Source organism: Monomorium pharaonis, chromosome 7 (assembly GCF_013373865.1).
Source record: "Monomorium pharaonis isolate MP-MQ-018 chromosome 7, ASM1337386v2, whole genome shotgun sequence".
Lineage (NCBI taxonomy): Eukaryota > Metazoa > Arthropoda > Insecta > Hymenoptera > Formicidae > Monomorium > Monomorium pharaonis.
The window spans coordinates 13,551,608-13,578,533 of NC_050473.1; the positions used below are offsets into that span (position 1 = coordinate 13,551,608).

General features: G+C 40.9%; 1 protein-coding gene across 3 annotated transcripts in view; it reads left to right on the forward strand.

The window, feature by feature from the left end:
- Positions 1-665: 665 nt before the first annotated feature.
- The window catches only part of LOC105838086 (ets DNA-binding protein pokkuri), a 38,210-nt gene continuing 11,949 nt past the window's right edge, over positions 666-26,926 (forward strand). The window contains exon 1 of one of the 3 annotated variants that reach the window (XM_012683373.3): positions 666-795. Coding sequence is in view for 1 of the 3 variants with exons in the window: in XM_012683375.3 (XP_012538829.2) it covers positions 16,615-16,812 (198 nt within the window). In the remaining 2 variants the exon portion in view is untranslated. Of the gene's footprint in view, positions 796-16,398; positions 16,813-24,164; positions 25,442-26,926 lie in introns of those variants that run through there. The other 2 variants (XM_012683375.3, XM_012683374.3) reach the window with 2 other exon arrangements.

Sequence of the window (26,926 nt, forward strand, 5' to 3'; positions counted from 1 at the left end):
CAACGAGCCGTTTCACGACGGAGGGTGATCGCACTCGCTCCCCCCGCCCCCCTCTCTCCCGCGAAAGCCGTTGTCCATACGCGCGGGTGTGCGCGCGCGCGCGTGTGTGTGCTCTCCGCGTCGTCATCTTCCCCGTTGTGCCGTGTCAGCGGAGACCGGAGGAAGAGCAGCGGAGCACAGAATACGGAGTATATTACGTGGAGTGGAGCACGAGGAACCAGAGACAAGCCGACACACAACGAGCGACACAAGTGTTAAGCGCTAAGCAGTGGGAGTGCTAATGACCTAATGAGAATTCTGTCCCGTTCTCTTCTGTGATAACGTATAACGAAACGCGGACTGTCCCGGCTGATAACAAATCCGGGGATCCCCCTCACGTGTTAACCTGCCCCCCGCCGCCGCCGCGTCGAAAAGTTTGAGCTCTCCTTCTTGGGATGTCGCCCGCCGCGACCTGATTTACGCGCGAGGCCGCGTGCCGTCCTCCTCTTCCTCCTCCTCCTCTTCCTCCCCCGCCCCGTGCATGCGTGCGTACGTGCGTACGTGCGAGCGTGCGTGCGTGCGTGCCACACGCCACGAGGATAGCGCGACGAAACTCCCCGCCCGATAAACGGTGGAATGATTTGTGCCCGATTGAACTACGACGGCGAGTGATAATTAGCCATCAGCAGTAACAGCAGCAGCAGCAGCAGCATCACTACCACCACCACCACCACCACCGGCTCCCGGCAAAGGATTTTTATCGACGGAGAGGGAGCCGCCGACGACCACGGAGACGAAGCGGAGACAGCGATCAAGGTAATTGTCTGTTTTCCGCGCGTGCTACGCTCGACGAATAAGTTTCGGTCCGTGGCCGTGTTACCTGTACGCGATACCTGTACGTGTTTATTATGTACACAGTTGGGCGTGCGCGCGCACTCGACGCTTCTTCCGATTCCTCCCGATTGTAAACAAACCTTCGCCACTGCGTTTCGTGGAATCTCGAGAGAGCCGTCTTTTTTGCCGACCTGCTGTTCGCGGAATTCGCTCCAGCAAGACTAATAAAAATTCATCCCGCTTGCGTTTCGCGCGACAACCGAGGCCGCGGCTCGACTTGATTTACTTAAAAGATAGGCCCGCTCCGTATTTCTCAATTGACTCCTTTATTTTAAATCTCGACGCTTGCTGTTCCCGTACACTGAACCGCACTAAATATCGCAATTTAAATTGGAGCGCGTTACATCTCCACAATGATTTTAAAATGTAGCGTTATTATTAATAGCGAGAACCTATAATCGATAAGGTTGGCCTCGCGAGTCAGATCAGAAAAACTATACTCGGTAAATAGTACATGCGAAGATCCGCGTTTGATTACAGCATCGACAATTGACCTATGTGAATCATAATTTTACCTTATCGGTCTCGCGGAAAAGTCGCGGCAAGTGCACACACCGTCCTGTGATTTATCGCGTCCCTCGCGTCTCTCCGTTCCGCGTAGAGCGCGAAAGGTCAGCCACTCGGCGGCGGAGTCCGGTCCATTTTCGTTCCTCCTCGATCCTCTCCCTCGTTGCCGGCGCACGAGAGACGCGGAACGGAACACGAGCGGAGCGAAACGCGCGGCACGTTACCGAGCGCGAGGAGGTAATTCCGGCGCGCCGTGCCGCGCCGAACCCGGAAATCCGCTGGAAGCCCGGCCTCGCTTTTAATCCGCTTGGCGATGTTAATAACCGGTCGTGCGGAATTTAATTAACGCGAGTCGCTGACGTCAATCCGCTCGCCTCGTGGGACGTCGCGGCGGGTAAATAAGCGCGTTGTCTCCCCGAACGCAACGGAGATTACGAATCGTCCGACGTGATCGTCAAATCGGGGAATTCGATTCGTCGTCGTTGCGAATTTTCACGCCGCGAGAGAAGCAACGAAATCGCTTAAAATCACGCTGCGAAAGCTTTCGTTTTTTTTTTTCTTCGATTCACATGGAAACCACATGAATGTAATAACGCTGATAAAATAAAAGGGCACAATAATAATATTAATTATTATTATTACATATGTAATCTTGCAGCAATTTTTTATCTTATCACGCGAAGGTGAACTCTAAAATGCTAATAACGGGTTATTAACATACCTTGGCGTGTAATTTTTTTTATGGTTGCCATTTAATGCTAACATACATAATTGGACGTAATTACGTAAGGTACAATTATATTTAACATACGGACGATAAATTAATAAGGTGTTTAACCTACATTTAAAATATCACCGAGCTACTCCGATGACACCGCTGCTTCCTGGTGAACGAGTCTCCGCGATGATTCACATAAAAGTTCGTTTCGCATCTACACATGTAGAAAGATACAAAATGTCGAAAGTTAACGTGAAATTAGACTTCCTTCTTTTTTCGCATTGTCATTTATTGGATAAAAATAAGTGTTACGATATCTTTCGCGGCGCGTTACGCAAGCGGGATTGTGTAACGTTTACTTACTACAAGTGCCGACGAAAATTAAAACGTGGGTATACGCGCCGCGCGGAAACGAGCCGATGGACGACGACGTTCAAACGCGCCCGTCGAGAGGACGGATGTCGAAATATTCGAACGGCATCGTATCGCGCTCGAGGAACGTTCCATCTTAAATGGCATTAAACCCTTGAGCGATTTCTTTTCGGAAACGACGACGAAAGCGCGCGACAGATCGATGGGGCAGATCGGCAAGACTACGCCGCGCGCCGCCGCCGTCGCCGTCGCCGCTACGGAAACGCGTTTACGTAAACTAGCCCCGGTAGGAACCGCTCGTATTTCTTAATCGTTATTGAGGAAGTTGCGCGTTATCATTTACATAACGCGAACGCGTTGCAAGCGAGCGAGCGAGCGAGTTTGCGCGCGTAATACCTAACCTGCTCGAGGCTTTCGCAAGATTTCCGCGAGTCTCGTGCGGGCACCGCCATCGGGGCGGAAGGGGAGTACGGGGGCAGAAGCGAAACTGGCTCTTTCTCTTTCTCAAGTTTTCTGCGGGACGCGTTTGCACGTGCCCCGCGCGTATAAAATGCAATCGCCAGCCGAAGACCGAAATTCGTTATTCCGCCGACTGCGAATAAAGGTAATCGTCGTGCGTTTGTGTGGATCTGAAATCACGCGCGACGCTTAATACCATCGCGAGATAAAAAAAATGCATTCTCCGCGAACGCGTGAAGAGAAGCGCGCGTTTGCTTATACACACGATGATGACAACAACGATTTGTGTTCCTGAAAACATCGCGACGCCTCTTTCCCCATCACGGATATATTTTACGACGGAAAAATATCAGCGAAAAAACGCGGAAAGATTTTTTAATGTGCCTCTCTGTCCAGATAATTTGAATTTATCCTTCTTGTCACAGTTGTTTCAATTTGACAGCAAATTTCAATAAAATTCTCTATAAATAAACCTCTCCATAAATGGAGAAAGGAAGTGAATCAATTGTCAGCGAAAATTTACGCTGCAATAATTACCACGATAACTCGAGGTAAGATCAAAAAAGACATAATTACGCGACGTTAGTTGCGTTCGCTATCCGTGTCATCGCGATTACTCCGATCGGTCTTGCGATAAAAATAGACGAGGAAACTCTCGTGCGCGAAAATTTCAGTTCTTCCTAGGGAAATTAACTAAGAGCGGTCGCGCATGACGATATCCTCGCCGCGCCAGGCGCGGAGCTGTTTGCTTTCCTCCTTTGTCCGGTAGAGAGAGAGAGAGAGAGAGAGAGAGAGAGAGAGAGACGCGGATTGATTTCTGATTAATGCGGATCCTTCTCGCGATACTTCCTCATTGCGAAACCGCAGACGGCGCGCAACGCACGCAATTAAATCTCCACCGCGAGAAGAGTCCGCCGTGAAGATGTTTACAAACTGCACTAGTAGATAGGAAGAAGACAAAGCGGGGAGTTGGCTGCTCGACCCATTGGCGTAAGTCGGCTTTTGTTTGCGAATTTTCGAGAGAGAAAGAGAGAGAAAGAGAGATACGTGAATATTCGACATTTTCTTCAGAATTGCATTTCTCACGTTCAACTATCAATTACATAATTAAATGGATGAATCATTAATGCGGAGACGTCTACAAAAATTTGATAGTACAAAATGTTTCTATTGATTTCACAAGTCCTTTAACTGATACGTACGTATACATGGGCTAATGACACCGAGCAATAGAACGGACAAGAATTTAACGCAAGTTCGATGAGTGAATAAATTGTCTGGAGGAAATCGCAGAGTCATTTGGCATCGATTTAACAAGCACGAAGATATCCGGTGGCCGGTGGTTTCCGGTGACGACGCCGTTGCTGCTAGCTGACAGATGACTGTGTGATATGTACATAGGTTATCATCTGCATATACGGGTTACAAAGAGTATACCGAGCGGCCGCGTAATCCCCGTCCGTGTGGCAGTCGTATTCTTAACTTTGATACGACGTGCCGTCGTCGTATCGCGGCCGCAAGTCGGGCTGCCATCTTCTCGGGGTCGAAGAAGAACGCCGAGAGAAAGAGGAAAGAGGAAAAAAACGGTGAGCTGCGCGAGTAGCAGCTCGGACAGAAACCGGAAGCTCGTTCGCCACGCTCAGAATCGCAATTCCTCCTCTTCAATGCTTTTGGTCGGCGATGTCTGCCGTAAGAAGTGGCAATCTTTTCTTCGTATTTTCTCTTTTAATTGCTTTCTCTCTTTATAATCGAATGTGTACGTATTTAAAATGATATATAGCATTGTTGCAAGAAACAGTTGATTTCTATTATATAGACTCTGTAAATTTTAAAATTAATTTAATAACGAAACTCTAAATATCGGATATAAAATTCATTGAATTTAGATAATGAAGGAAGAAAGCAAGAAAGTTCGAAATGTGCAATAATGCAAATTTAAATGGATTGTGAGAACCGTATCTGCGTCGCGGAGCGAATTTTCCTAACAGGAATTACATATGCACCGGATGCCACTAGAGAGTATGGATATTAATGTCGCTGTTACTTGAACATTCGCCAGTTATCACGCGCACATAGGTCGCGACGCGTTGATTGATTTACGATTAAATTAATAAGTACAAGTTGGGTGCAGCCGACCCAACTCGCGCGCTTGACTTGATTTACGATCGTCCGACTGCCGCGTCGAACGAGATTCCGCGATGAACGCATTAAAAAAAATTAATAAAACTTTTACAACTTGTTGACAGCAAAAGTAAAATTAAGCTAGTCACTGTTTACATTCTTAGCATTCACAATTTTCTTATAACAAAAGGATAAAAAAGAAATAAAGGCATCAACGAAAAGCTCATTTTTATTCATACTCGAATTTTTCAAGTCGTACTTTTGATAAAATTTTTATGACAATTATATTGACTAGAACGACATTTCTTCGACCTACGTAAGGACAATTTGTAGACGTAGAAAAAAAAGAGAGAGACGTAGAGAGTACCAAATGAACAATACATGTCCGAGGCTGACGTGAGCGTCGAAAGAACGTGGAATTCCCAAGGAGAACGCCGAGTAGAACGTAGATGGTAACTCGTGGCAGAGACGAGAGAGGAGAGACGGTCTTTTGAACGCGCGACTCCGTCCCGCTGGAAGACCTGTCACCCGGAAGCGCGGATAGAGAAACGCACACGAAGGCCTCCTCTCGGCAACTTACAGTCGGCCGATCTCGCGTCGGCGGAACATTAGCATTTAAAGGGGACGGATTACCGGAATCGCTCGGAATTCCGCGATGCACGAGGGTATATCGTTGGCCGCGCGCTTTCTCTGAATCACGGAGATCGGAAGAATGCCGGTTATTCCGATTAATATGTCGAGGCATAGCATAATCTTCTAATCTTTATTTTTCTTTATTCCTTTCTCTCTCTCTTTTTTAAATTTATTTTATCTTATCTAGTTTTTTCTTAATCGGGGCAATTATCGGAAAAGTGTCGGAAATTGTTAAAAGCATAGCACAAATAACTTGAATCTCGGCGTTTTTTCTTCCCCCTCCCCTCCCCTCCCCTCCCCCGATCGTAAAGCGTTGCCCGACATAAATCGCGAAGAAAATCGCCAAAGAATTGGAAGCCACGGAGCTTAGTCTCGTTTTGTATAACGTCAGAGGAAACGACGGACGAAGGGTGGTTCGTCGAAGTCGACGTTGATAAGAGGGCGCCGGGAACAGGGTGAATAGAGGAAAATGAGAGATGGGCTGCGAAGGGCGCGTAGTATATAGAGCGGAAGGAGAGGGTGGAGGGAACTAGAAGGGAGAGAAGAAAGCCTTTCTAACGTAATTCCATCGAGCTCGCCGGAAGAGCCCGGAACCCGGAAGTAAGAGAGGAAGCGCACTACCGCCGGCTACTGAGGGAGTAGGTAAGGGGTCAAGGGCGGAAGGGGCATGGAAATTTCTTCGCTGCCTGCTCCTCCATTCTAGGGCTTTATCGATCGTCAAGATCGCGGACGAGACCCACTCGGATGAAGAACACTCTTCGACCTTGTGATCAAAGGGACCCCCAAATCTCTCTAATTATTAAAATTCTTTGTTTACATAACGAGATCAAGTACAATTTCCTTAAGCATTAATTTATGTGAGTGGCCATTAAAAATTGTCGCTGGATAAAAATGAATGATAATTGCGTATCTTTGAAAATGACAAAGACAGAATAACATGCAAAAGTGATTTTAAAAAGTTTACTTTATAATATTACTTTGTACATTTTTATAATTTAAAGAATAATTATTTAAAGAATAATTTATATATAAAGAAAAGGCTATTAATAAAAGACGGTAGAAATCACGATCTACTTTCGTAGAAAATCGATTGCGTAAAAATATAATATATAAGAATATACAAGTTACAATAGACTAGAGAAGAGCGCGATCGATGCTGACGAAGTAATGCGAGTAGGACAGCTGAACTGCGTCGTTCCGGGAAGTTCTAATCTTATATTCATAACCAGATTACTTTTTCTCGCACGCGAACAAGTGGAACAGGCGAAACCATGCACAAACCGTGTATTTTGTTCCCATTGGCTATGTAGCAAGCGGACTTGCCGATTTTTCTCTTTTTAAAAGTTAAAAATTCATAAGTCATCAAATAGAAATTTACAGAATAATATCTTGTTATATATAAATTTATTTCAATTTATTCACACACTAATATTGCAAATATCTCCGATCTTGATGGTCAATTTTCCTTATAGGGAGATTCCTAGAAGCTGCGTGAAACGCGTGCGTTGCGCATGAACGTCGCTTCTCCACGGATTGTTATTATGCAAGAGATAATCAATGTCTGTCACACGTCGACCGATTATCGCAGATCCGTCGTATATTTTAGTCGTCACTGTCATCACCGTTCGGTCGATAATCGTTTATCGGTGATGACAATAAGGTGATAGCGAGCGTCGTAAATAATTTTCTCCTTTCGCGACAAAACAGAGGTGTATGTAAGCTTTTTCTCAAATATCGAAATAAATATAAATCCGCATTTTATTTACTTCATCAATATATGTTTATCTATTTTATCGGGATAAATTATCAAATATTGAAAAGAGAATATTTATTTAAAGTTTTTAAAAATATATATAATTATTAATTATAAATGAGTAAATACAAATTACAAAATAACACAATATATTTTCATTTTATTAACGATATTATTTCTATATTTTGCGGACAATGTTTTATCTTTATTGCGCGTCAAGCGACACGATCTTTAGCTTCTAATTGCATTTCAATCGCTACCATCCATGCTCGTGTCTGGAAATTGCGAACGTGTTATTTCCAATCGAGTAGCGTACAAGAGCATCAACTTCGAATTGTGCCAAGATAGCTGTTAATTGAAATTTCTCCTCTCTTCGGCGTACGCTCTTTTGTTTTTCCTATAAATTTCAGAATTGTTTTTAGTTTCTTCTCGATCAGGCTCGACGTATACATAAATTTAAAGAACGTATTTTCTCGTAATAAAATAAAATTGTTTTGTATATTTCTTCTATATATATTTTTTTTTTCCAGACAAATTAATAGTTTAAAAAATCTCTAAAAAAGATTGCATTTCACAATTTGCAGAATTCTTACATATTCATTCGCTTACTTTTTCACGACATATTTCTAAATACGTGCTTTCGTAGGACTTTTTTTGGTGCTTTCATATTTCAGCAGAAAGATAATCAAATAGTACTTCGGAGGATCAGCGAGACGTATAAGCGTCGTTAAAACTATTTGCCCACGCGCCGAGATTTTGCTCGACGCGGATATTCGCGCTTGGACGGGAAGATAGATCCTTTTATCTTCCTTTCCTCGCTCCCTGCTCCCTCTTCTTCCTCGTCTGTATCGCGAGAGAACCGGTCGGTATCCGGACCGGAAGCACGGACCTTGGACCTCTCCTTCTTTTTTTTTTTTTGCTCTCGGGAGGCAGCGAGAGGAGGTTCTCCGTCTCGCGCAATCGCCTCGGGTTTCGTCTTCCTCGTCTCTGTCGTTCTCTCTCCCTCCCCTACATACTTTCTTTCTCTTCGCGTGTTCCTGTTCCTTCTCTTCGCGTTTTTATCCGTCTTCCCTTCTCGCTCTGCTTCCTATCTCGGCTTTCTTCCTCGTTTATCTCCGTCTCTCTGATAGGTATCCTGTTCCTTCAATTACTTTTACGTCCTTTTACCGTCCACCTGTGCTATGTAACGGATATGTTTATACAGGGTGTTCCGTTGTCCGAGTGATGAATTTTACCGGCAGATTTCTGCGACAAACTTTTTTGCGATCACTTTTTATGTTACGAGACTCAAAGGAAATTATTTGACGTTATCTTTAATTTTTTATATTATATGCCTACGGGGCAAAACCTTTTTTTAAATATAATATAAAGTTGTATCCTGTGGAGATAAAGCAACCCCATCTATATAGATGAATAGAAAGTTACCCTCGTAAAGGCAAAATAAACCCATCTCACGGTTGCAAGCTTTTTGTTCACGACACTCTGATCGTTCTCATTATTTTTGCACGTTCCGAACTTATCGAAACTCGGTGAGGTCGTGCTCAAGTTAAAAAGCTCGTGAACAAGAAGATTCCAACTTGACACCGTAAGATGGGATTACTTTGTCTTTACAGATAATTTTCTATCTTCCCGCAGAGGAATGATTGGACTACAGTTATTTGGGCTTAGTGAAACTAAACCTAACAATACGAGTTTAGTACAATATAGCTATTTACACGTCATATTTCCTCGTATACATGTTTTTATGTGCATATTATACAAGTGAGACTTTAATAAACACTTGATGAAAAGTGGAAGCACGAGATACAATTTAATTTAAAAATATTTAAGAAGATTAAGAAGAATAAGAATAAAAGTTATATCTATGTATGTGTTTAATATAATGAGTAAAATAATAGTAAGCTAAAGCTTATTTTTCATTTGCACCTTTTAATTCAATAAAATTGTTGTTTATCAAAAGGGGAGAAATAATGATATTTCAATAAACAGACAAACTTTCGCTGCTATATTTAATTATTAAAATATTAATCTTTAATTACATTGTAGACAATTTGGTAGTGATGGAAATGTTTCTTTTTATACAATTCGAAATTCATCAGGACATCACATGTAATCTTTTCGATTAAGATCGCCATCACCACTATTGTTACCGGAGAGATGCAGATTATATACTGTTAAAAAGGATTCTTTTTTTTGCTATCTTTAGAAACTTAGATCCAAATTTGAATAGATCTGGCGATCTTTTATCTTTGCCTATTTTTTTCGTTTTTTTTTGGAACAGCGTGACCATGAGTAAATTTCAATGAAAAGACATCACAATGGATGATATCCGAATTCTTTGAACCTTTTCATTTTTTCTTTTTCTTTTTCTAAATCCGTTTCGCTGAGAAGAAACGAGACTCAGGAAAGAAACAAAAAAGGAACAATATTTGTTAGTTTCCGAATCGGAAGTGGTCGAGAGCGGTCGGGATTACTTCAGATGACCATTTCAACAAACGGAAAAATGAATATTGGCAGAGAATTTTAAGCCAATATGTGGGAAGGGACCAGTTCGGCGACGTTTTATGTTCTTCATCTTCTATTATGAGTATGCTCGAAATCAAATACAAAATTCTTTATAGCAAGATAATCGAATAAAGATGTTGGAATTTTCTTAGGTTAACATGCCGCGTGATCCTTCTCGTGCAGGATGGTAGAGCGTACTGACTAGCGACAAAGACGACAAGTGACAAAAGCAAGAGAGCGAGTATAGACTGCGCGCTAGTGGTACCCGGTAACAGCCATGAAACTAAAAAACAAAGAAAGAACGCAGCATATCGCAAGCACTGGTACTGAATGAAGCATGAACGACCTAAATACTTTAATTTTCCAACACTCCCACTTATTTAGGTTCGTTTAGCACACCTATTTTACTTCTTAGATAACTAAATTGCTGTTTTGCCACTGGCTTTGTAAGTATATCTGCGAGTTGCGATTTTGTATCCATATATCTTACATCTATGTCACCACGCTCATATACGTCTCGAACAAAATGATAACGCACATCTATATGCTTGGTTTTCTTGTGATACTCTGGATTGCTTGTTAATTTAATCGCCGACTGATTATCTACATACATAGGAACTTTATTGCATATAAATCCTAATTCAGATATGATTTGACGTAACCATATTGCATCCTTCGTACCCGTAGCTAGTGCAATATATTCAGCTTCGGTTGTAGAGAGCGCGACTACACGCTGTTTTTGGCTTGCCCACGATATTGCACCACCGTTTAACAAAAATACGAATCCGCTTGTCGATTTCCGCGTATCAACACATCCAGCATAATCCGCATCTGTATATCCGCATATCTCACAATTGCTCCCACTATTTCCATAAACAATTCCGAGATCTATTGTCCCCTTTAAATATCGAAAAATCCTCTTAACCGCCTGCCAATGCTCTTGACCGTAATTAGTTAAGAATTGACTCGCTTGATTTACTGCATATTCTATATCCGGCCGACTAACTCTAGCGACAAAGAGGAGAGAGCCGACCGCTTCACGATAGGGAATATTTGCAACTTTTCTTTTCTCCTCTTCGGTTTTCGGACATTGAAATAGAGACAAATGTACTCCAGATTCAGCAGGAACGCTTACAGGATTTGCATCTTTTAAATTAAATTTTTCAAGCAACTTTTGAACATAAATTCTTTGTCCAATTTTTACAGTACAGTTTATACGGTCACGATCAATCTCAACTCCGATAAATTGCTTAGCATCTCCCACTGTTATTTGGAAACTTTTCTTTAAAAAAGTTAAAACTTTATCTATTGCCTTTTTTGAACTTGACAGCAAGAGGCCATCATCTACATAAAGTGCTAAGTAAATTATTTTTCCATCTATTTTACCACAAAACACGCAATGATCACTTTCTGTTGGACAAAAATTAAAAAGCTTTAGAAATTCAACAAATTTTGAGTTCCAACAGCGAGGAGACTGTTTGAGACCGTACAAACTTTTATGCAACTTACATACCGCATTAGGTTTTATCTTATTTTCAAAACCGCGTGGTTGATCCATGAAAATGCTCTCTTTTAAAGTACCATATAAAAAAGCCGTTTTTACGTCGAATTGAGCAATTTCGTAATCCTCCTTAGCTGCAATAGCCAAGAGCATTCTAATGGATTCATACCGTACCACTGGTGCAAAAGTGTCAAAATAATCGACACCCTCACGCTGAGCATAGCCTCGTGCCACGAGTCTCGCCTTGTAACGCTTAATATTACCGCAAGAATCTGTCTTTTTGTTATACACCCATTTGCACCCGAGGGCTTTCTGTCCTTCTGGTAGTTCTTCAAGCGTCCATGCTTCATTTTCTCTGAGGGCGTCCATTTCTTCACACATCGCTCTTTGCCATTTATCACCATCGACACTAGCGACTGCACTTTCATACGTCATAGGCACAGACTCGACAGCAAATGCGTAACCTTGTTCACTATAGCGGTCCGGCTCACGTAACTTATTTCTATCGCGTAATTGTCTTTTTATCAGGGTCGGTTCGTTATTCAGTTGCTCATGATCCTCAGCTTCTGAATGATCTTCAAGATGATCTTCAACTGACGACTGTGGTAGTTCACCATCTTCTTCTCTGTCGTCTCCAAATGGCACATGAAAAACCGCTTCCTTCCTAGGCGTTTCTGTTGTCCAATTTTCTGTCATCTCGTTAAAATCCACATTACAGCTTACATGTATCTTCTGCGTTGCAGCATCCCATAGTCGGTAATTTTTGGACTCTCCTTCATAACCAACGAAAATCATCTTTTCGCTTTTCTGATCCAGTTTCTTCCTCCTTTCTTTTGGCACATTTTTATATGCAACGCTTCCAAATACTCGCATATGTTTTACATCAGGTTTGCACTTAAACCATCTTTCATATGCAGTCATGCCATTTAATTGCTTTGAGACTGTACGATTCAAAACATATGCTGCTGTCATGACAGCTTCAGCCCATAAAATCCTAGGCACGTTTTTGGCAATTAACATTGACCTGGCACTTTCGACGAGTGTCCGCATCTCGCGTTCTGCACGCCCATTCTGTTGATGAACATACGGTGTCGACTTCTCATGAACAATTCCTTTTGCTTGCAGAAAACCACTGAATTCCTTTGACAGATATTCCTTTCCGTTATCAGTACGTAACACCTTCACTTGATTGCCTGTCTGCTTACATACAAAGGCTTCATATTCTCTGAATTTGTCAAACACTTCAGTCTTGTGTCGCATAAAGTACACCGTCCTGAAGCCAGTGTAATCGTCCTTAAACAAAACAAAATATCTTGAGCCTCGTGGAGATTCCACATTTACTGGACCACACACATCCGAATGAATCATTTCTCCTGGCCCCTCAGTTTTCTCCCGCATGCTTGAAAAATGTGGCTTTTGAGTTTGCTTACCCATTACACATGCTTCGCAAAAGAAATCTGTTCTGTTTTCAATCTGCATTCCATTGACAGCTCCAATGTCTTCTGTTTCCTTGATGGATTTCACATTAATGTGGCCCAACCTTTCATGCCACAGCTTTAATGAATTTTGCTGCACCATATTACACTCTCCTGGTATCTTTACATCAAAAAGCATCCGGAAAAGATAACCGTAACGAACTCCTTCTGCAGATAGAGTCCCATTACTTTCTCGAACTTCGCATCTGTCACGATAACTATGAAATGAGAATTTTTTATCAGTTATAGCTCCCACTGAAAACAGATTTCGATTTAAACCGGGAACATAGAGTACATTTGTCAACTGTCGGTCAATCTGCTTATTACCGGCACTCACCTGAATGTCTATTGTACCGACACCAGCCGCAGGAAGTATTCTATCTCCCGCTACTCTCACGGAACGTACCTCTTTTACAGGTCCAAGTGTACGAAAAAAATCACGTCGGTGTGTCATGTGCATACTAGCACCTGAATCTGCTAACCACACAGAGTCGTCCTTATCCGTTGTTTCCAAAAACAGCGCTGAGATGTCACATATATATGCAGATCCAGATTCCTCTTCTGTTTTCGTGTTAGCCGATTTTTCCTCGATCGTCTTCTCCTTGCTACTCTTGCCGTGGGAAAGGCGTTTCTTACATTCCCGATACCAATGACCAAATTCGTGGCAATAATTACATGGATGCTTCTTCTTGGCTTCTTCTATAGTTCTGATACTTTTCTTCTTTTTACTTTGCTGATCACTAGTATCTGATTTTTTATTATGCTTTATTCGCATACCTTTCACTTGCAATGCAAGCGATGACGCTTCTTCCTCCACAACTGTCAATCGTTTGTCTTCTCTTATAATTCTTGCAATAAGGCTTTCCTTTTTCTGCTCGGCTTTAGCGGTGCATTCCCACGCCATTGTGAATGCAGAGAATTTCGGCGGCAAACTGCTTAGCAACTTGGACATTATGGCGGCATCCGAGACCGTTTCGCCTGCATCAACCAGCTTTCTACAGATAGTTTCAAATTTTTCTATCTGAGTTGCAACAGGCTCACTATCACTTACGCGAAACTCATAGAATTGTTGCCAACAACGCTGTTTCGCATCTTCGGTCGTATCACCATACAACACATGCAGCTTCTTCCAAATTTCCTTTGGCGTTGCGCAATTCACTAGATTAATGTGCAACGACTGATCCACCGAACCCAGCAGAATTACGGATGTCTTTGACTGACGCTTCTTCCAATCCTTCCACTCTTTTAGCTTTGTCTCCTTGTCGGGCTGCTCGTCCGTCCCCTCGATGAATCCCATCAAATCTTGCGATTCTAGCATGAGTGACACGCCATATTTCCACAGAACGAAATTTGTGCCATCGAATTTCGTGAGGTTGAACGCTTCCCTTTCCGCCATTCTTACTCAAGGCGAAAAAAGAGGATGTACTACACGACAGAGCACAACCGAACTCAGACAACCACGAGAATATATATATTTAGGTTAACCGACCACGAACAGGGCACTCAAGCAATAACACACGCGGCGCAGTGGAAGCGTGCTGGGCCCATAACCTGTTGGAATTTTCTTAGGTTAACATGCCGCGTGATCCTTCTCGTGCAGGATGGTAGAGCGTACTGACTAGCGACAAAGACGACAAGTGACAAAAGCAAGAGAGCGAGTATAGACTGCGCGCTAGTGGTACCCGGTAACAGCCATGAAACTAAAAAACAAAGAAAGAACGCAGCATATCGCAAGCACTGGTACTGAATGAAGCATGAACGACCTAAATACTTTAATTTTCCAACAAAAGACAAAGAGAAAATTGAAAACATCGTAAAGGAGAGTATAAATTGAGTAATATTATATTAGCCTTTTTTAAGAAAAGTTTTATTAAAAATAAAAATCATTAAGAAAGGTTTTGATATCAATACAATTTAGGAGAGTTTTTAGTAATTGATTTTTATCCATTCTTTCCAAATAGTTTGTGTGATTTGAAATTCTTAAATCGTTAACATGGCAAGAGATAAAAGGGGGGTTGATAATTCCGAATAAATCTCAAGAAGCTGAATCGCAATATTATGCTTCTAGTAAATAAAGTACAGACGCTTCCATTAGCGAGAGGAAATATTTTAGAGGAAGAAAACTTCCGTGACTAATTTCCAGGACGTCGTGGAATATCGCGGAAGTGGGATATTATTCTCGACAAGGAAAGGATTGAGGAAAGTTACACAACGACTCGTTTGCTTTGAGTATCTTGCCGCGAAATCTTTTGCGAGAGCTTTTTCGCGCCTTTATCGCCATCAAAATTTTTCCCCGCCGTGGAACATTTCGGAAGCTACAAAGAACAAGACAGAGGCGCTTGTAAATCCAGCATATTTGTTCCGATATTTTTACAAGAAAAGCAAGAAGCTCGTCGATGTAGATAGATATTGTAATTTTATTCCAGTTTCAACGCGTGTTATTTTTTCTTGTTTATCTTTTAATGCGCTATGCTGTCAATCGCGTCTCTGTGTCGCGTTGTTTTTCTCTTTCTCTCCGTTTTCTTTATCCTCTCTTCAGCTTCTCTCTTTGCCTCTCTTCTCGCGTTTCACGCATACGCTCGCGCTCACTCTGGCATTCCTCGCCATCGAAATAACTATTATTACGAGTCGGATCCGGGACAAGAGACGACGATAGTCTCCTCCTTCCTTCTTCTCGTTCTTCCTATCCCTTCCTTGTCCACTACCCGGCTCCCCCGGCCGATCCCTCGCAGACCCCACAGAATCCACGGAGCTTGTTTTATTCTCGCCTCGTATCGAGTCATCTCTGGTGGACGGAACACTCGGTTTACACCGAGTGATAATTACAGCGAAAGTAGGTGAAACTCCACTCGAAAATTGAACGCCACGCAATAACAGTTTACAGAACATAAATCGTCGTCGCGTGTTCCGTTAATAAAATTTTATCATGAAAACAGCGTTGTCGAATTTTTTAATAAACGAATAACATTTCATATAATACCAAAATTATATATGTATAGCTTTTCGCTGGTTAACGAATTAATCAACTCGATAATTTTTACATTAATTTTATATTAGGAATTAATAGACATTGTTATTTTATATCTTTATAATTATTGCGACACAATAATTTTATTGTGTTCACAATTAACTTCCTGTCTCTCTTTTTATTTTATTTATTATTACAAGTTTGTCATTATATATTTCTTAACTTTTTTGTTTCGAAAAGGCAGAATAAGTCTTTATGTACATTTAGCTATTTATATAAATTTTTTCAATTTTTTATCTTGGTAAGTTTTAACTTTCAATTCTCGCATGCCTTATTTTCTTTACTGTCGCTTTATTTACGACTATGCATTGACCCGCATCCGACTGACGAGCGACGAACTCGAGGAGACATCCTATCGTTGCTGCGGCATGACGATGGGTGGCTTTATCGGAATGGGTGGCTGCGAGACGATACAGCCACCGTCAGCCGTACGCACGCACGCACGCACGCACCTACCATCGCATTATTCCATTACGATAAATAACCGGACAGCCAATCGTTCTTCGGCGTTACTTCCCCGGCTATTGGGAACACTTTTCCGTCGGCCAGATCAACACTTGTTTAACGCGGTCGCTCGGGACCGTGTCTCTCTTGTCACGCGTTTGTCGCCTTCGTCGCAATAACGGCTGTCGTCGTCGTCGTCGTCGTCGAGGTTCCTCCCTCCGCGGGATGCATACCTCCGGCGATTCTATTATTATAGTCGCGTACTTCCTCCTCGACATATTTATACTCGTGCGGACAGATTTCGCGGCCGGTTTCTTTCCACGATCAGAGCCGTTTAAATTTAATAGGCTGTCTGTTCCGACGCTTAATCATCATCGAAACCTTTACTTTGCGATTACCACAAGTTATCGACTTCAATGTCAGGTGATTTTAGATATATCGATATGCAATATCGGCATGGCTTATAGTAATTAAGAGAAAATTCGCTATAATAAAAAACAAAATTAATAATTAATATATTATTATTAATTAATGTGATGTAATCATATTTGTAAATTTGTATGTTATAATTATGAACGCACATTGACGTTAATATATTAATATTTTAATATATGTAAATATTTATAAAACGATTAAAAAGAAGAAATTTTCAAATTATGTTTTGTATAAAATTGTCAAATATTTTTATTATGACATATTTATTGTTTCAACGTGATTTTATAAAATTCCTATAAAGTTTATCATAACTAATCAGATATATCTGAGATATTAAAAATATTAGAAATAATTACATTTATATTACGACATTGTTGCTCTTTGTTGCCAAATTCTTTATACATTTATAATATGGATGTTGCTTAACGATTTGCGACTTCACAAACTAACAATAAGTGACGAGACAATACGTCCGTGAATTTATGCAATTCTTCGAATATGAAACTTACGTAACGTCTAATAGGACAGTGCTTCCCAGACGGTGAAAATAACACTTCCGCGAGAAATGATCTCATAACCTCGTTTCTTAGTTTCTTATCATTCTCGACTATTTTTTCATCTATATTTTTAAGTTTAGTTAGAAATGTCGCGCATTCTTTTGAAAGAATGGCCAAATAAACAAAATATTGCTTTTAATGAAATTTACCTTTATCAGTTATTTTCGGACGCCGATAGAATGTCGTTTATTTATATATTTAACTACCGCTTTAATTATATCTATAATTAATATCTCCCGATAGACCCTCGAATTAAATTACTTTTATCGAAGATATTCGACATATTATCGAAAATTTTATAATTTAATTACAAATACTTAAAGATGGTACGATTACAAGTACGATTTACAAATATAGCGATTTACACAGACACGTTAATTTCATCCGGAAGAAAAAAAAAGGATCGCGAAACCTTTCATTCCGTAGCTTTAAAGGGACATTATTTTGCCGCTCTAAATAATATCTCCCTCATAAAGCCGTCAATTGTGTCATGTCCCCTCAATACTCGTGTAACATCGATTAATACCGGGCCGGTCGGTCACGTGGCCTACTGAATAATTTTACGCGAATCTATTTTGATGTGCCGACCATCGTTTATTCATACGTCTGACGTAAAACTTTCCGCTATCTGCGCCGCCGGGTCGATGCATATACGCCCGACAAAATAGTTTAGCATACTAATTACTTTTAGTCTGTAGAACGCGTATTAGACTAAACATGCCTATTGTGTTACACGAATGATCATACAATAGAATATGTTGCACATGCATGAACTATCGTTGCGCTATCGTGTTTTCTCGTTGAACTATGCGACACAACTTGTATATCAGGTATACATAGAAGTAATTTCAGTCTACATTTGATACGTCTTTCACCAAGATTTTATCGCGGCGAACTATAACGAATCTCTTATGAAAGAAAACGGTGAATTTCTAGCTGGAAAAAATTAAGTTCAAAATTTGATCGAGATATCTTTGTATTTCTAATTATTTTTGTCTCCCGTGTGTCCCACAGCGGCATTTCTGCTCGGTGATTCACGCGCGTGATTTTTCGTTCAAGACAGAAGCGAAACGAGTGCAGTTAAGTATTCGGGCGTCAAGTAAAATAAAGCGAAGGTGGGCGAAAATTTGGTCGATTTTAGCGCGGCTCGCCGAGTGGGCGGTCGCCACGTCGCACTATTGTTTCTCATTGCCCAGCGGACGCTTCCTGTTGGCAAGCACTTCCTAGTGGCGTATTTATACACGCTACTACCAGACGCAGATCCGCGTTCCTGGTACACACTAGCCGTGTCCCTCCCCGTGTGTCGGCGCGATTCCTTTGGCTTATATTAGGCGCGATCGTCTCCCGCGAGCCGTACGCGCGATTCTCGGATCTCAATTTAGCAAGGTGGGTCTTCTACGAGCCAATAAACTCGATAAATCCGGAACGTGTATCTGTTAATACATAGGTGAGTTAGCACGAGTAAAACTTACTGCATGCGGAAATGTACCGGTTTCTTTAATAATTTGTTTCTTTTTTCCTTAGTTTTTGACAAGATTCGATTATCTTTTTTTTTTTGTTTCATATTATATTAAAAATTAGGGATACTATTTTACGGTCCATTTGAAGGTTTTGACCTGAGTACAATTTAACCTTGTCTCTCCCCAAAGGTTTACTGAATTTAATTATATTATTGTATCATGTTATATTAAAAAATGCATTTAAGATCAACAAGCAGATCAATTATAAAAAATTGCATTAATTTACTTTAGAATTTATAATTTTACTAATATTTATTTTTACTAAAAAATAACCATTAAACTATTGTATTATACATCAAGGGACAAGTCTGTGGCTAATAGCAAAGTTTATGATCGCCGAGTATAATGTGTATTTAACGTGCTGGTCATTAAAGGCGACCGCGGGGAATATATTTTGTCGACATTATACAAACACGTCTTTCTTTCTCTTTCTCTTTCTCATTTTCCGTGTATTCCGCAACACGGATGCACATGTTTGCATTTAAGTTCTTAGAAGTAAACTTATAAATATTTTTTTTAATTTTTATCGCTTCTGTTTTTTTCCCCTCCCTATGAAATACATCTTAATCCTCTAGAGATAGATTGCTCTGTCACAAGAGATATTCCATTTCTTGCCGTATCAAGAACGTTTACGAATCGTTAAGCAGTAATTAGATGAAATGTACGCTTCTTGGCATTTCTGATGTTTCAATTTTTGTATAGGCAATAATAAGAAAAAAAAGTTGTTTGATACGTTTGGAATTTCAGCTGATATAAAAATGAAATATATTTGAAACCTCGATAAGAAGGGAAAGAAATAAACAAGAAGAATAGCATAGTAAATCTTTTAAAAATTTCGGATTCACTATACTACTTGAATAGTCACGAGCGAAAGAGAAACATAGAGAAAAAAGGTGGGGGAGAGGGTAGGTAGAGAAACGGAAGAACGTTTCTCTATCTTTCTAAGAGGAATGGAAGGAGGAGGCTGTTTCCCATGACGAGAGAGCTGATGCCGAGGGTGAACCAAGCTTTTTATCGACTTCCGGCGGTACTTGCATGCACGTGCATCAGGAGGCCACACGCTGCTCTCTTTGTGCCGACAGTGGTTCTCAGTCAACGTCATCCAAAGCGCGTAACAGGTTGTCGATTTCTCGTCGCGGCCGGCTGCCTCGGCATTGCCGATATACACTACTTCGGTACTACCCACAAGTGGCTGTATATATCTTATTCGAACGTGAATAAATCCGTAATAATCCCGTACCTTCAGGGTGATGTTTCGAGCAGGGAGGTGATCCTCTCGAGGAAGTACATCACGGAATACATGGACTGGAACAAGTGAGATTATCTCGAATGATCAACGGGTACGATACCTCCGAGTGCTAATTGTTAAAGATCGTTCCTTAATAACAGTATACACCGATGCCGGACCTTTCGTGCTGGACCTTTCAGTCGCGAATGCTTTCGCGAGTGTTACGTGTAAACCTCTCTGGTCACCAGCGGCGAACTCGCATGTGGAACACCGCTCGAGGGCGACGCGGATCCAGTTCCACAACGTATCTGCCTCGAGATCTTCGAAACGAGCAGTGCTCGCCCGTTCGAGAGCATTGCGGCGCGATCGCTTCCGTCTCGGGCGAGATGCAAGATACAGGCGCGGTGGTGTTTCTCCAGGAATTCTTTTTCATCTTTCTTCCGCCGGGGAAGGAATGAGGGTAATCAAATAACGACCAGCGATAGAATCGCCATAATTACGGTAACGTGTTAAAGTGCAACCATTATTTATGTCCCCATGCAATTTCGTACAACATTGATATATGTTGCCGCAACAATTATACTTTATCGCACCTCGCCACAAATTCTTTTGTCACTGCGTTGCAATTTTAAAATTTCGATCTCGTAACGTTGGTGATGGAGAGCAAACGATGAAGTACGCGTATAAGGACGAGTATCATTTTCCTCGGAATCGCCGGTCGTGCGTAGCGAAACGCGTCTCACGGAGACGCGTGCGAAATCGCCAACAGGTGTTGCCGACTTATGTGATTTTATATACCTGACGGCGATCGTGCGTAATTGCACCGCAATTTATCGCGGCGCGCGCGCTCGTTATGAAGAGACTTGGGATTTAAATTTGATCGCGCTTTCCTCTGAAGTAGAAGAATACTGTTTGTATTTACGACCTATAAAAATTCCTACAAAGTACGTGTCTACGTTCAGCGTTCGATTTCTTTCGAGAAAGAGAGACCGCCCTGATTTTCCTCCCCGAGACACTTAATTCCCGAGAGATCACTTGGAAAAATACTATACGAGTATTGGAAAATCTTTTAAGAATTTTAATGAGAATTGTAAACTTAAACATAAGAGCCTTCGTATTGCCCGCGTAGTCTCACGTAATGCTGGGCAATGATCATTTCTGCCTCGTAGCGATCTCGCGTTAATTTTCACAAGGCAAACATCCCGGACCACGTCTGACATGTCGACATTGGCGGGCAGGTGCCTCGAAACTATCAGCGGGAGCAGAGAGAAGGAAACGAAGCGAATTGAAGGGAATGACGGCAGTGAGTGTCGAGGGCACGGAGGAAAGAAGCAGGAGACGAATGGAGGGAGGGGGTGGCGGACGAGTAAGGGTCACTGACACGTCGTCGAGTCGAGTCGTTTTATCGGTCGAGTGCGCAGCCCACATGGTTAAGCTACGTTCACGTTCCCCTTTCATTCCGCTTTCCTTGTCGAGATTTGATCTCTCATCTGCTCTTCTTTTTACATTTCCTACATTAAATTAATATGTATTTTTCGTGATTGTGCGCGTGAAGAGCAGGAGATAATAATTGAATTCATTTGACAGACGTGAACTCACGTATTACTTCGCACATTTCGCGAATAATGTGGCGAGAATACGCGCTTAATCGAATTTGAAATTTTTTTTTTTTTTTTTCTTGATAATGAATTTAATCCGATACCTCACGATTTTCTAATCTTTCATGTATTTTGGTCACTCAGATATTTTCAATTAAATATCCGTTAAAATGTAATTGAAACCGTCGAAGAGAGAGACGTACTCGTTAATTTATCCTTGTAGCTCTTACTTGACTAAAACTTTTCGACTTTGAAAAATTTTAAATATAATCAACCCGAAATGAAATTACTAAACCTACTCTTATGAGTAACCAGATTATTTAAGAAATTTCATTAGCCCTTCATAAGTTAGATAAGATAACCCAATAAGCTCGATTTCTCTAATCTTAATTGTTATTCATTTATAAGAGATTCTTAAAATATCGTCGCGTCACGTCGTCACGAGGAAGAAAATATTTGACGACAACTGGCATCTTCGATTCGCGATCATGGCGGTTTTTATTTACCCAAGTTTTATTTGGCCAGTTTTTTTTTTAATAACGTCGTATTATGCCGCAGCTGAACAACCAATACACAAAATTATAAGTACAAAGCTTTAATATCTCGATAATTACACATAATATATTTGTGGCAGTCACAAGCGCAACACACGAAATGAAATGAAGATGAAGAGAAAGTCGTTAATGACCAATTACAATGTTGCAATATTACAGGTAATGCTCATTCTATATCCAATTTTAATTTGATATTGGTCAGTTAATATTTATCTATTGATTTACCCTATGCTTTGAAAAACAAACTACAAAATTTCAGAATTTTGCAGCTTCTTATTAATGATTCTTCGTTGTATTAGTTACAAATTAATGAATAACAAATTATACCGTGTCCGGAGATCATTACGATGAGATTTAATTAAACGGCGTCGGGTCAGGCAATCACACGCGACTTAATTCCGCCTCGTAATCGCGGATTTTTCCAGCATCCTGCTCTCCGTCGGGATTTTTTCCACTCGCGAGTTCGGGTTATCGCTGGATGTCGCAAGATCGGCGCCACACTGTTACAAAAGTCATTCTCCGGCTGAACGCTATTATTTCATCCCGCATTTCTCCCGCGGTTAAATAGATAGACGGTATTTTATTGAAAATCTAGAACAAATCTTCTCCGGAACGGTTTGTCTACAGATTTTCTAATCAGAAAACCGATTATTTATACAGTTGCAATCGCATGATAAATTATGGCGACTGCATCCAAAGCGTATTTAGAAATTTATGAAAGTTTACACACGTACCACACAAATCGATGAATTTCGAAAGCGCTTGCGAAATAAAAAAACGATTTTCTATTGCCCGGCGTCGAAGAAGCGATAATTTTCTTACCGATAAAGGCTTATCTACAGACTCGCTAATGTGCATTGCGAGCGAAATTATGTGCATGCGCACAGGTAGAACACTGCTGCGTTATCGAATATTTCGTAACTTGTGTCATTGTATGAAAATACAATGACAGGCGCAGTAAAAGAGAGAGAAAAGAAGAAGGAGGAGGAGAAGGAGAATGAAGGAAAACAGAAAAGGCACGTGTGGATTTTTATACAATAAATCTGCTAAATCACATTCTACAGTCAGAATAAATTGCCAATAAATAAAATCAATGAATAAAAAACGACAAAAAATTTACGTAACATTGAAATATATATAATTATATATATTAATAAAATATACTTAAATAAATTAGTTTTTGTATCGTCCGATACATTGAACATGCTACTACCGGTAGAATTATATAAATGGTAGATAATAAAATATACGTTCAATATTGGATTATCGATATCGGATTACCGATTAATCGTAATCTTGATCGCTCGTACATAGGAAACTCAATAGATTGGAATTCGTGGATTCGAGAATTTAATAAATCACAATCGTGAATTAGGGTGAAGAACCCCTGATTTACCCGAATGTCTTTGCCTTTCTGCAGGAGCGGGTTGAAAGGAAGAACAAGGAAATATATATATATATATATATATATATATATATTCAATCGGAAAGAGAAGGTGAAATTTGCCGAAGAAGCTAGCCGTTCGATATCTTCTCTGTTAGCACAGTTGCTCTCGCCATCTCTCATGAAACGTTGGAAAATCGAGGCCGCTAAGGAATCTCGCAAACACGATAAATCGGTCAATAAGCGTCGGCTGAACACCTGTGAATCGCTTTCGCTCTCACGACCTCCGAAGTTCCGTCCGTACCATCCGTATTCGATAAGACGAACTTGAGAAAACCCGAAATCGAACTGACAAACAGCATCGGTTCAGCTCGTGTGATTACATGTCAAGAAGACAAGGTGAAAAAATAATCATTGCCAACGATCTGTTATCGTAATATTTTCTATGAAAATATCGTTAAAATTCCACAAGGATTTTGCAATTTTCCAGCGTAAATATCTATTATTATCATGTCAGCTGTGTTGTTACTAATATTTCTTAAAGAGTATATATGATCGATTCTTCCTCGATCAATGAATTTTTTTCGACATTACACGTTTAAAAATTAAGCTGCGATTGATATATCATATCACTGTCAAAATAAATTCGGCCGTGTTGAAGAGTTTGCATTTTACGGGCACGATCCGCCCCCCGAGCAAATTCCAACATTCATCGTTATCTACATTTAATGAAATAACAGTCTTACAGATTTCTACCGCGGAACGCAAAATCTCACGGTTTATCGATGACCGATCGGAGGTTTCGATAAGATCGTGCTATCTCCGTCCTGGCCCGCAAAATTATCTTGCGCTTTCCGTATCGGCATGATGACACGTTCGCGGCGCTACGTGGAAACGGCGATAAGGTCGATTCGCGATTCGAATCGACACCGCGATCGCAAAGATTTGCTTCCGCCTCGAGGAACGGTGCGCGCGCGCCTGTCACGATTAAGTCACCTTCTGTTTTATGTGAGAAGCACGGGCATGTGATAAACATACGTTGATAATGCACGTTTCTCGATATTCTCCTGTTGTGCGTCAAACGCATAAATACTTGAAAATGTAACGCGTAGGGCAGAGTTTATATTGCCGAGGATGCATTTTGCGTTTGACAAATTAAGAAAAAAAAAAACGTGACCACGTACTCGGTCCTTTTTTCTTCTCGAGAAATATTTAAAACCAATTAGATAATTTTCAAAAAAAATCATAATTTTTTTTCTTGATACGTATGCGAATTCTTTGTCGTACACAGAAAAAATTGATAGTTTGAATGGCCCACAAAATGAGGATACAAAATATTGTTCTCCATCATGTTTAGCGAGAATGAAATATCTGTTGCTACTGTAAGGAAAAGACGCGGATGTTACCGCTTCTGGAGTAAAGAGCAAATGGGAAATTATTTGGATTTCTGATTAGATAAAGAACATAGCGTATCTGATTATCGCCGTTTCATGCACGACCTTAACTGCGTCCGACTGTAGAATGGAAATCGTGTGTCTGTGTGTGAGAGAGAAAGAGAGAGAGAGAAGTTGACGCCACATTTATTACATCGCAACTGCACTGATACGTTAGTTAAAAAGTTTCAAGAGTGGTATTGCTTAGTGAAGCTCGTGATTGAAAAGTCATCAGAATGTCTTCCGTGTATTTTTCCACGTGACCTTAGTTTGGTCGGTGAACTCGAATATTCTCAATCATCGCAAGCTCGGCGCTTGCATCACGTTCTCGCAAATTCATCAGGTAAACCAATAATAACAAGTCATTAGACGATAAATTTTCTAGCTACCTGACGAAAGTTGGAGGTTTGTTTTTTTCTTATTTAATGTCAAGTTTATTCTTATTGCTGTTTGTCGCATTTTTTTTATTTTTTATTGAATATAATATGCTGCAATATCTAATCTTTTTCCAGTTTTGATTAAATTAACAGTTTGCAAATTAGCTTTGCAAATAACATATAATTTTATGATAAAATGTCACGTTTTACATCACGTATCTAATCTTTAGTAAATTGGTTATGCAGTTGAAGTCGGAAAATCGACGAACTTTTCGCTTAAGTAGGTAATTTCTACAGATGCGTTTCTGTCTGTCCAAGTCAAAAAGTATTGGCTAAAATATTCGCAAATTGTTAAAAAAAAATGTTCGAAAAATTCTAGTTCCGAATTATAGCTTTAGCTTTTCTGAAAGAATACATCTCTCTCTCTTTACAAACATTATCTACTAAACAAAAGTTATTTTAACAATCTCCCAACTTTCGTGCAGGATAGTTTCGATGTTTCTTACTCAGACTCTTTTATCCGGAAAGACTTAACGCTCGTACAGCGCGATATGTTCGCATAAGGAGTGAGTGCAGACGGATATTTACGGAGCGTTCCGTCGTAACAAAAGCGAAGGGAGGATCGAGCAAACGAGAACGAAGGAGAACGGGCGGCGGAGAACGAAGACAGAAAGGAGAATGTCACGCGCGCTCAAGCCGCTACCGCGTGCATTCGTTCCGTTGCACTTCTCTCGACTGCTCGACTTTCTCCGGTCGATCTCGATGCCGCTCGCGGAGGCCAGCCCGACGCGGATACCCGGATCCGCGTGTTTACGCGCGCAGTACGCGTAACGCACGATTACGCGGCTAGCGGCGTAACTCGCGCCGCGACCGCGTGACCGCTGATCGCCGTCGCCGATGGTGCACGAAGATATAATAACGTGCGTTTTTTTTCCTCTTTTTTTTGCGTTAATGAATTTGTTCTCTCGCTAACAAATATGCGCTTCGATGTAAGATCAGCGGCGAGTCGTCCAAACGACGCAAGAACTAAAATTCAAAGAACGATCTGAGGTTTGCTAGCGACTGATAATAACAGTCCGATATTTTGAATAATATAATTAACAGTAGTATCCTCGTTAATATTAACTCAAGTTATTACAGCGAACTTGTTATTGCACTGAGGACAATAGTTATTTCGTTGAAACGCATTCTCAACGTTAAAATCACCGTGCTCGATCAGCTTTAAACTTTTTACACACTTGACGGAAGATACGACGTGATAAGATTACTTGATTATCTATATGACTGTACAAAGAAGGAAAATTATTTTCTTTCGTAAAACTCCTTTGCGAGTCGCGTTAAAAGGCGGGTCAACGGCGTCATCGGCGCTGAAGCATCAGTAACGTACGCGTCATGCACCGCGAATGCGTTTCCTTATTGCAACTTATCTCTCTGCAATCGCGCCTGCGTCG